This window comes from Salmo salar, chromosome 11 (genome assembly GCF_965601325.2).
Source record: "Salmo salar chromosome 11, fSalSal1, whole genome shotgun sequence".
Taxonomy (NCBI): domain Eukaryota; kingdom Metazoa; phylum Chordata; class Actinopteri; order Salmoniformes; family Salmonidae; genus Salmo; species Salmo salar.
The window spans coordinates 125,253,013-125,265,512 of NC_138301.1; the positions used below are offsets into that span (position 1 = coordinate 125,253,013).

The following is a 12,500-nucleotide window of genomic DNA, read 5'->3' on the forward strand; positions in this document are numbered from 1 at the left end:
ACATCAAAATGTCATCGGATTTAAATTGCAACAAAAGGCGACTTTTTCCAGGTTGATTCAACGTCATCGCATTGGGTTTGTTTTGGTTGACATTATTGTGGGAACATTTATTCAACCAGTTGTTTTGCCCAGTGGGTAACTATTAACTGTTACAGAGAGTCAGCCAGACATACCTACTGAAGACAGAGCGCTGTAGCTAGCCTGCAGAGTCATTTGGCTACTTCTCTCACTATATGAACCCTGATGTTTGGTTAGTGTTCACAATATGTTTGTTTGTTGACAGTATGTGGAGAACAACAAGACAGCAGACAACGACTGGTTTCGCCTGGAGTCCAACAAGGAAGGAACCAGGTCTGAGACACACACACACACACACTAACACACACACACACACACACACACACTGGTGTTGTCACGATACCAGCATCTTTACTTTGTTACCAGGTTTAACATCAAAATACTCGACACCACAACGATACCAAGACAAATGAAGAAGGCATTTTAGCCAAAGTCACAGAATAGTACTTGATCCAGACAGATCTGTAGAGTGTTATATCATTAACTTTGACATTTTTTAAAGTATTAGATCAATCAATCAATTAATTTGACTTTGGTAACAACAATCTAATTACATAACATGAATGGTAATCATTTATTTGAATGGTAAGTCTATTGATAAACTGGGTAAATCAAGATGTAGCCTGGGTCTATTCACAATACAGGTGTATAATGCATATTCAATAGGAGTTTGGATGTTAATTTAGTTACTGAGCTTGTTTTGGCTAATTTCACACGGCTACAGATGGAAGAAGCAATCTGTTTCCCTTCCGTTTGGAAGAAGCAATCTGTTTCCCTTCCGTTTGGAAGAAGCAATCTGTTTCCCTTCCGTTTGGAAGAAGCAATCTGTTTCCCTTCCGTTTGGAAGAAGCAATCTGTTTCCCTTCCGTTTGGAAGAAGCAATCTGTTTTCTAAAAGTGCAGCAGTAATGACTTCATTCACAGCTTTGCAAACGGAGTCAGTTGGTTCGGTGAAGAAGGAGACATGAGGCAGAGACACTACGTGGCCAAAAGTATGTGGACACCCCTTCAAATTAGTGGATTCTATTTCAGCCACACTCATTGCTGACTGGTGTATAAAATCGAGCACCTAGCCATGCAATCTCCATAGACAAACGTTGGCAGTAGAATGGCCCGTACTGAAGAGCTCAGTGACTTTCAACGTGGCACCGTCATAGGATGCCACATTTCCAAAAAAGTCAGTTCCTAAAATGTCTGCCCTGCTAGAGCTGCCCCCGGTCAACTGTAAGAACTGTTATTGTGAAGTGGAAACGTCTAGGAGCAACAACGGCTCAGCCACAAGGTGGTAGGCCACACAAGTTCACAGAATGAGCACAATAACTGTTGGTTGAGAGCTTCATGAAATGGGTTTCCATGGCCGAGCAGCCGCACACAAGCCTAAGATCACCTTGTAAGTGGAGTAAAACTCGCCGCCATTGGAAACGCGTTCTCTGTAGTGATGAATCACGCTTCACCATCTGGCAGTCTGACAGATTCATCTGGGTTTAGTGGATGCCAGGAGAATCCTACCTGCCCCAATGCATAGTGCCAACTGTAAAGTTTGGTGGAGGAGGAATAATGGTTCGAGCCCCTTAGTTCCAGTGAATGGAAATCTTAATGCTACAGCATTCAATAACGTTCAAGACTTTGGCAACAGTTTGGGGAAGGCCCTTTCCTGTTTCAGCATGACAATGCCCCCGTGCACAAAGCGAGGTCCATGCAAAAATGGTTTGTTGACCGGTGTTAAAGAATTTGACTGGCCTGCACAGACCCCTGACCTCAACACCATTGTACACCTTTGGGATGAATTGGAACGCCGACTGCGAGCCAGGCTTAATCGCCCAACATCAGTGCCCGACCTCACTAATGCTCTTGTGGCTGAATGGGAGCAAGTCCCATGACAGCAATGTTCCAACATCTAGTGGAAAGCCTTCCCAGAAGAGTGGAGGCTGTTATAGCAGCAATGATCCAACATCTAGTGGAAAGCCTTCCCAGAAGAGAGGAGGCTGTTATAGCAGCAATGATCCAACATCTAGTGGAAAGCCTTCCCAGAAGAGTGGAGGCTGTTATAGCAGCAATGTTCCAACATCTAGTGGAAAGCCTTCCCAGAAGAGTGGAGGCTGTTATAGCAGCAAAGGGGGGGACCAACTCCATATTAATGCCCATGATTCTGCAATGAGATGTTCGATGACCAGGTGTCCACATACTTTTGGTCATGTAGAACATTATTTTCTAGTATCAGAAAAGTAGCAATGTTTCGGTTTACCGTGCAACACTAACACACACACACACACACACACACACACACTTTTAGTCTGAGTTACAATTTAGTCATTTAATCCTTTGTTAGTTTTAGTTATTATGAGTCGACTAAAACTATGGACAATTTTAGTCTAGTTTTAGTCAGTCATTTCAGTCAAACCTCTGTTGCCGTCATCTGACCAATCCTGTGTGTTGTTGTCATCTGACCAATCCTGTGTGTTGTCGTCATCTGACCAATCCTGTGTGGTGTCGTCATCTGACCAATCCTGTGTGGTGTCGTCATCTGACCAATCCTGTGTGGTGTCGTCATCTGACCAATCCTGTGTGGTGTCGTCATCTGACCAATCCTGTGTGGTGTCGTCATCTGACCAATCCTGTGTTGTCGTCATCTGACCAATCCTGTGTGGTGTCGTCATCTGACCAATCCTGTGTGGTGTTGTCATCTGACCAATCCTGTGTGGTCGTCATCTGACCAATCCTGTGTGGTGTTGTCATCTGACCAATCCTGTGTGGTGTTGTCATCTGACCAATCCTGTGTGTTGTCGTCATCTGACCAATCCTGTGTGTTGTCGTCTTCTGACCAATCCTGTGTGTTGTCGTCTTCTGACCAATCCTGTGTGTTGTCGTCATCTGACCAATCCTGTGTGTTGTTGTTGACAGGTGGTTTGGGAAGTGCTGGTACATTCATGACCTCCTGAAGTATGAGTTCGACATGGAGTTTGATGTAAGTACACACACACACACACACCACACCACACCACACCACACCGAGGTTTCTGTTAGCCGGTAATTGCCGGCTTTTGGGCAAAAATAAATGAAAAAACAGTCCTGACACTCACCAGCCTGAACACTCACCAGCCTGAACACTCACCAGCCTGAACACTCACCAGCCTGAACACTCACCAGCCTGAACACTCACCAGCCTGAACACTCACCAGCCTGACCACTCACCAGCCTGTAGCCCTGACACTCACCAGCCTGTAGCCCTGAACACTCACCAGCCTGTAGCCCTGAACACTCACCAGCCTGTAGCCCTGACACTCACCAGCCTGTAGCCCTGAACACTCACCAGCCTGTAGCCCTGAACACTCACCAGCCTGTAGCCCTGAACACTCACCAGCCTGTAGCCCTGACACTCACCAGCCTGTAGCCCTGAACACTCACCAGCCTGTAGCCCTGACCACTCACCAGCCTGAACACTCACCAGCCTGTAGCCCTGAACACTCACCAGCCTGTAGCCCTGAACACTCACCAGCCTGTAGCCCTGACCACTCACCAGCCTGTAGCCCTGAACCTCACCAGCCTGTAGCCCTGAACCTCACCAGCCTGTAGCCCTGAACCTCACCAGCCTGTAGCCCTGAACACTCACCAGCCTGTAGCCCTGACCACTCACCAGCCTGAACACTCACCAGCCTGTAGCCCTGACACTCACCAGCCTGAACACTCACCAGCCTGTAGCCCTGAACACTCACCAGCCTGTAGCCCTGAACCTCACCAGCCTGTAGCCCTGAACACTCACCAGCCTGACACTCACCAGCCTGTAGCCCTGACCACTCACCAGCCTGTAGCCCTGACCACTCACCAGCCTGTAGCCCTGACCACTCACCAGCCTGTAGCCCTGAACACTCACCAGCCTGACACTCACCAGCCTGTAGCCCTGACACTCACCAGCCTGTAGCCCTGAACCTCACCAGCCTGTAGCCCTGAACCTCACCAGCCTGTAGCCCTGAACCTCACCAGCCTGTAGCCCTGAACCTCACCAGCCTGTAGCCCTGAACCTCACCAGCCTGTAGCCCTGAACCTCACCAGCCTGTAGCCCTGAACACTCACTAGCCTGTAGCCCTGAACACTCACCAGCCTGTAGCCCTGAACACTCACCAGCCTGTAGCCCTGAACACTCACCAGCCTGTAGCCCTGAACACTCACCAGCCTGTAGCCCTGAACACTCACCAGCCTGACACTCACCAGCCTGTAGCCCTGAACACTCACCAGCCTGTAGCCCTGACACTCACCAGCCTGTAGCCCTGACCACTCACCAGCCTGTAGCCCTGAACACTCACCAGCCTGACACTCACCAGCCTGTAGCCCTGACCACTCACCAGCCTGTAGCCCTGACCACTCACCAGCCTGTAGCCCTGACCACTCACCAGCCTGTAGCCCTGACCACTCACCAGCCTGACACTCACCAGCCTGTAGCCCTGACACTCACCAGCCTGTAGCCCTGAACCTCACCAGCCTGTAGCCCTGAACCTCACCAGCCTGTAGCCCTGAACCTCACCAGCCTGTAGCCCTGAACCTCACCAGCCTGTAGCCCTGAACCTCACCAGCCTGTAGCCCTGAACCTCACCAGCCTGTAGCCCTGAACACTCACTAGCCTGTAGCCCTGAACACTCACCAGCCTGTAGCCCTGAACACTCACCAGCCTGTAGCCCTGAACACTCACCAGCCTGTAGCCCTGAACACTCACCAGCCTGTAGCCCTGACACTCACCAGCCTGTAGCCCTGACCACTCACCAGCCTGTAGCCCTGAACACTCACCAGCCTGTAGCCCTGAACACTCACCAGCCTGAACACTCACCAGCCTGTAGCCCTGACACTCACCAGCCTGTAGCCCTGACCACTCACCAGCCTGTAGCCCTGACACACACCAGCCTGTAGCCCTGACCACTCACCAGCCTGTAGCCCTGAACACTCACCAGCCTGTAGCCCTGACCACTCACCAGCCTGTAGCCCTGACCACTCACCAGCCTGTAGCCCTGACACTCACCAGCCTGTAGCCCTGACCACTCACCAGCCTGTAGCCCTGACCACTCACCAGCCTGTAGCCCTGACCACTCACCAGCCTGTAGCCCTGAACACTCACCAGCCTGTAGCCCTGAACACTCACCAGCCTGTAGCCCTGACACTCACCAGCCTGTAGCCCTGAACACTCACCAGCCTGTAGCCCTGACCACTCACCAGCCTGTAGCCCTGACCACTCACCAGCCTGTAGCCCTGACCACTCACCAGCCTGTAGCCCTGACCACTCACCAGCCTGTAGCCCTGACCACTCACCAGCCTGTAGCCCTGAACACTCACCAGCCTGTAGCCCTGACACTCACCAGCCTGTAGCCCTGAACACTCACCAGCCTGTAGCCCTGACCACTCACCAGCCGGAACGCTCACCAGCCTGAACGCACACCAGCCTGAACGCACACCAGCCTGAACGCACACCAGCCTGAACGCACACCTGCCTGTAGCCCTGACACACACCAGCCTCTAGTCCTGAACACACACCAGCCTCTAGTCCTGAACACACACCAGCCTCTAGTCCTGAACACTCACCAGCCTGTAGCCCTGAACCTCACCAGCCTGTAGCCCTGAACCTCACCAGCCTGTAGCCCTGAACCTCACCAGCCTGTAGCCCTGAACCTCACCAGCCTGTAGCCCTGAACCTCACCAGCCTGTAGCCCTGAACCTCACCAGCCTGTAGCCCTGAACACTCACTAGCCTGTAGCCCTGAACACTCACCAGCCTGTAGCCCTGAACACTCACCAGCCTGTAGCCCTGAACACTCACCAGCCTGTAGCCCTGAACACTCACCAGCCTGTAGCCCTGAACACTCACCAGCCTGACACTCACCAGCCTGTAGCCCTGACCACTCACCAGCCTGTAGCCCTGACCACTCACCAGCCTGTAGCCCTGAACACTCACCAGCCTCTAGTCCTGAACCTCACCAGCCTGTAGCCCTGACCACTCACCAGCCTGTAGCCCTGACACTCACCAGCCTGTAGCCCTGAACACTCACCAGCCTGTAGCCCTGAACACTCACCAGCCTGTAGCCCTGACCACTCACCAGCCTGAACACTCACCAGCCTGTAGCCCTGACACTCACCAGCCTGTAGCCCTGAACACTCACCAGCCTGTAGCCCTGAACACTCACCAGCCTGTAGCCCTGAACACTCACCAGCCTGACACTCACCAGCCTGTAGCCCTGACCACTCACCAGCCTGTAGCCCTGACCACTCACCAGCCTGTAGCCCTGAACACTCACCAGCCTCTAGTCCTGAACCTCACCAGCCTGTAGCCCTGACCACTCACCAGCCTGTAGCCCTGACACTCACCAGCCTGTAGCCCTGAACACTCACCAGCCTGTAGCCCTGAACACTCACCAGCCTGTAGCCCTGAACACTCACCAGCCTGTAGCCCTGACCACTCACCAGCCTGAACACTCACCAGCCTGTAGCCCTGACACTCACCAGCCTGTAGCCCTGAACACTCACCAGCCTGTAGCCCTGAACACTCACCAGCCTGTAGCCCTGACACTCACCAGCCTGTAGCCCTGACCACTCACCAGCCTGTAGCCCTGACCACTCACCAGCCTGTAGCCCTGAACACTCACCAGCCTGTAGCCCTGACCACTCACCAGCCTGTAGCCCTGAACACTCACCAGCCTGTAGCCCTGACCACTCACCAGCCTGTAGCCCTGAACACTCACCAGCCTGTAGCCCTGACCACTCACCAGCCTGTAGCCCTGAACACTCACCAGCCTGTAGCCCTGAACACTCACCAGCCTGTAGCCCTGAACACTCACCAGCCTGAACACTCACCAGCCTGTAGCCCTGACACTCACCAGCCGGAACGCTCACCAGCCTGAACGCACACCAGCCTGAACGCACACCAGCCTGAACGCACACCAGCCTGAACGCACACCTGCCTGTAGCCCTGACACACACCAGCCTCTAGTCCTGAACACACACCAGCCTCTAGTCCTGAACACACACCAGCCTCTAGTCCTGAACACTCACCAGCCTGTAGCCCTGAACCTCACCAGCCTGTAGCCCTGAACCTCACCAGCCTGTAGCCCTGAACCTCACCAGCCTGTAGCCCTGAACCTCACCAGCCTGTAGCCCTGAACCTCACCAGCCTGTAGCCCTGAACCTCACCAGCCTGTAGCCCTGAACACTCACTAGCCTGTAGCCCTGAACACTCACCAGCCTGTAGCCCTGAACACTCACCAGCCTGTAGCCCTGAACACTCACCAGCCTGTAGCCCTGAACACTCACCAGCCTGTAGCCCTGAACACTCACCAGCCTGAACACTCACCAGCCTGAACACACACCAGCCTGAACACTCACCAGCCTGTAGCCCTGAACACTCACCAGCCTGAACACTCACCAGCCTGAACACACACCAGCCTGAACACTCACCAGCCTATAACCCTGAACACTCGCCAGCCTGAACACACACCAGCCTGAACACTCACCAGCCTGTAGCCCTGACACTCACCAGCCTGAACACTCACCAGCCTGAACACTCACCAGCCTGAACACTCACCAGCCTATAACCCTGACACACACCAGCCTGAACACACACCAGCCTGAACACTCACCAGCCTGTAGCCCTGAACACTCACCAGCCTGAACACTCACCAGCCTGAACACACACCAGCCTATAACCCTGAACACTCACCAGCCTGAACACTCACCAGCCTATAGCCCTGAACACTCACCAGCCTGAACACTCACCAGCCTGAACACTCACCAGTCTGAACACTCACCAGCCTGAACACACACCAGCCTATAGCCCTGAACACACACCAGCCTATAGCCCTGAACACACACCAGCCTATAACCCTGAACACACACCAGCCTATAACCCTGAACACTCACCAGCCTGAACACTCACCAGCCTGAACACACACCAGCCTATAACCCTGAACACACACCAGCCTATAACCCTGAACACTCACCAGCCTATAACCCTGAACACACACCAGCATATAACCCTGAACACTCACCAGCCTATAACCCTGAACACTCACCAGCCTATAACCCTGAACACTCACCAGCCTATAACCCTGAACACTCACCAGCCTGAACACTCACCAGCCTGAACACTCACCAGCCTGAACACTCACCAGCCTGAACACTCACCAGCCTATAACCCTGAACACACACCAGCCTATAACCCTGAACACACACCAGCCTATAACCCTGAACACTCACCAGCCTGAACACTCACCAGCCTGAACACTCACCAGCCTGAACACTCACCAGCCTGAACACTCACCAGCCTGAACACTCACCAGCCTGAACACTCGCCAGCCTGTAGCCCTGAACCTCACCAGCCTGTAGCCCTGAACCTCACCAGCCTGTAGCCCTGAACCTCACCAGCCTGTAGCCCTGAACCTCACCAGCCTGTAGCCCTGAACACTCACCAGCCTGTAGCCCTGACCACTCACCAGCCTGTAGCCCTGACACACACCAGCCTGTAGCCCTGACCACTCACCAGCCTGAACACTCACCAGCCTGTAGCCCTGACCACTCACCAGCCTGTAGCCCTGAACACTCACCAGCCTGTAGCCCTGACACTCACCAGCCTGTAGCCCTGACCACTCACCAGCCTGTAGCCCTGACCACTCACCAGCCTGTAGCCCTGACCACTCACCAGCCTGTAGCCCTGACCACTCACCAGCCTGTAGCCCTGAACACTCACCAGCCTGACACTCACCAGCCTGTAGCCCTGAACACTCACCAGCCTCTAGTCCTGAACCTCACCAGCCTGTAGCCCTGACACTCACCAGCCTGTAGCCCTGACCACTCACCAGCCTGTAGCCCTGACACACACCAGCCTGTAGCCCTGACACACACCAGCCTGTAGCCCTGACCACTCACCAGCCTGTAGCCCTGAACACTCACCAGCCTGACACTCACCAGCCTGTAGCCCTGAACCTCACCAGCCTGTAGCCCTGAACCTCACCAGCCTGTAGCCCTGAACCTCACCAGCCTGTAGCCCTGAACCTCACCAGCCTGTAGCCCTGAACCTCACCAGCCTGTAGCCCTGAACCTCACCAGCCTGTAGCCCTGAACCTCACCAGCCTGTAGCCCTGAACACTCACTAGCCTGTAGCCCTGAACACTCACCAGCCTGTAGCCCTGAACACTCACCAGCCTGTAGCCCTGAACACTCACCAGCCTGTAGCCCTGAACACTCACCAGCCTGTAGCCCTGAACACTCACCAGCCTGTAGCCCTGACCACTCACCAGCCTGTAGTCCTGACACTCACCAGCCTGAACACTCACCAGCCTGTAGCCCTGACACTCACCAGCCTGTAGCCCTGACCACTCACCAGCCTGTAGCCCTGACACACACCAGCCTGTAGCCCTGACCACTCACCAGCCTGTAGCCCTGAACACTCACCAGCCTGTAGCCCTGACACACACCAGCCTGTAGCCCTGACCACTCACCAGCCTGTAGCCCTGACCACTCACCAGCCTGTAGCCCTGAACACTCACCAGCCTGTAGCCCTGACCACTCACCAGCCTGTAGCCCTGACCACTCACCAGCCTGTAGCCCTGAACACTCACCAGCCTCTAGTCCTGAACACTCACCAGCCTGTAGCCCTGACACTCACCAGCCTGACACTCACCAGCCTGTAGCCCTGAACACTCACCAGCCTGTAACCCTGAACACTCACCAGCCTGTAGCCCTGACACTCACCAGCCTGACCACTCACCAGCCTGTAGCCCTGAACACTCACCAGCCTGTAGCCCTGACACACACCAGCCTGTAGCCCTGACCACTCACCAGCCTGTAGCCCTGACCACTCACCAGCCTGTAGCCCTGAACACTCACCAGCCTGTAGCCCTGACCACTCACCAGCCTGTAGCCCTGACCACTCACCAGCCTGTAGCCCTGACCACTCACCAGCCTGTAGCCCTGAACACTCACCAGCCTGTAGCCCTGAACACTCACCAGCCTGTAGCCCTGACACTCACCAGCCTGTAGCCCTGACCACTCACCAGCCTGTAGCCCTGAACACTCACCAGCCTGAACACTCACCAGCCTGAACACTCACCAGCCTGAACACTCACCAGCCTGAACACTCACCAGCCTGTAGCCCTGACACTCACCAGCCTGTAGCCCTGAACCTCACCAGCCTGTAGCCCTGAACCTCACCAGCCTGTAGCCCTGAACACTCACCAGCCTGTAGCCCTGACCACTCACCAGCCTGTAGCCCTGACACACACCAGCCTGTAGCCCTGACCACTCACCAGCCTGAACACTCACCAGCCTGTAGCCCTGAACACTCACCAGCCTGTAGCCCTGACCACTCACCAGCCTGTAGCCCTGAACACTCACCAGCCTGTAGCCCTGACCACTCACCAGCCTGTAGCCCTGAACACTCACCAGCCTGAACACTCACCAGCCTGTAGCCCTGACACTCACCAGCCTGAACGCACACCAGCCTGAACGCACACCAGCCTGAACGCACACCAGCCTGAACGCACACCAGCCTGAACGCACACCAGCCTGAACGCACACCTGCCTGTAGCCCTGACACACACCAGCCTCTAGTCCTGAACACACACCAGCCTCTAGTCCTGAACACACACCAGCCTCTAGTCCTGAACACTCACCAGCCTGTAGCCCTGAACCTCACCAGCCTGTAGCCCTGAACCTCACCAGCCTGTAGCCCTGAACCTCACCAGCCTGTAGCCCTGAACCTCACCAGCCTGTAGCCCTGAACCTCACCAGCCTGTAGCCCTGAACCTCACCAGCCTGTAGCCCTGAACACTCACTAGCCTGTAGCCCTGAACACTCACCAGCCTGTAGCCCTGAACACTCACCAGCCTGTAGCCCTGAACACTCACCAGCCTGTAGCCCTGAACACTCACCAGCCTGTAGCCCTGAACACTCACCAGCCTGACACTCACCAGCCTGTAGCCCTGACCACTCACCAGCCTGTAGCCCTGACCACTCACCAGCCTGTAGCCCTGAACACTCACCAGCCTGTAGCCCTGAACACTCACCAGCCTGTAGCCCTGACACTCACCAGCCTGTAGCCCTGACCACTCACCAGCCTGTAGCCCTGAACCTCACCAGCCTGTAGCCCTGACCACTCACCAGCCTGTAGCCCTGAACACTCACCAGCCTGTAGCCCTGACCACTCACCAGCCTGTAGCCCTGAACACTCACTAGCCTGTAGCCCTGACCACTCACCAGCCTGTAGCCCTGAACACTCACCAGCCTGTAGCCCTGAACACTCACCAGCCTGTAGCCCTGAACACTCACCAGCCTGTAGCCCTGACCACTCACCAGCCTGTAGCCCTGACCACTCACCAGCCTGTAGCCCTGACACTCACCAGCCTGTAGCCCTGACACTCACCAGCCTGTAGCCCTGAACACTCACCAGCCTGTAGCCCTGAACACTCACCAGCCTGAACACTCACCAGCCTGTAGCCCTGACACTCACCAGCCTGAACACTCACCAGCCTGTAGCCCTGACCACTCACCAGCCTGTAGCCCTGACACTCACCAGCCTGAACACTCACCAGCCTGTAGCCCTGACCACTCACCAGCCTGTAGCCCTGACACTCACCAGCCTGAACGCTCACCAGCCTGAACGCACACCAGCCTGAACGCACACCAGCCTGAACGCACACCAGCCTGAACGCACACCTGCCTGTAGCCCTGACACACACCAGCCTCTAGTCCTGAACACACACCAGCCTCTAGTCCTGAACACACACCAGCCTCTAGTCCTGAACACTCACCAGCCTGTAGCCCTGAACCTCACCAGCCTGTAGCCCTGAACCTCACCAGCCTGTAGCCCTGAACCTCACCAGCCTGTAGCCCTGAACCTCACCAGCCTGTAGCCCTGAACCTCACCAGCCTGTAGCCCTGAACCTCACCAGCCTGTAGCCCTGAACACTCACTAGCCTGTAGCCCTGAACACTCACCAGCCTGTAGCCCTGAACACTCACCAGCCTGTAGCCCTGAACACTCACCAGCCTGTAGCCCTGACACTCACCAGCCTGTAGCCCTGACACTCACCAGCCTGTAGCCCTGACCACTCACCAGCCTGAACACTCACCAGCCTGAACACTCACCAGCCTGAACACTCACCAGCCTGAACACTCACCAGCCTATAACCCTGAACACTCGCCAGCCTGAACACACACCAGCCTGAACACTCACCAGCCTGTAGCCCTGACACTCACCAGCCTGAACACTCACCAGCCTGAACACTCACCAGCCTATAACCCTGACACACACCAGCCTGAACACACACCAGCCTGAACACTCACCAGCCTGTAGCCCTGAACACTCACCAGCCTGAACACTCACCAGCCTGAACACACACCAGCCTATAACCCTGAACACTCACCAGCCTGAACACTCACCAGCCTATAGCCCT

At 55.4% G+C, this 12,500-nt stretch overlaps 1 protein-coding gene across 1 annotated transcript in view; it reads left to right on the plus strand.

The window, feature by feature from the left end:
• ufc1 (ubiquitin-fold modifier conjugating enzyme 1) overlaps positions 1-12,500 on the plus strand; it is an 18,768-nt gene that overhangs the window by 1,072 nt on the left and 5,196 nt on the right. The window contains 2 exon segments of the mRNA NM_001146655.1: positions 284-351; positions 2,979-3,042. Of these exon segments, the coding sequence (NP_001140127.1) occupies positions 284-351; positions 2,979-3,042 (132 nt within the window).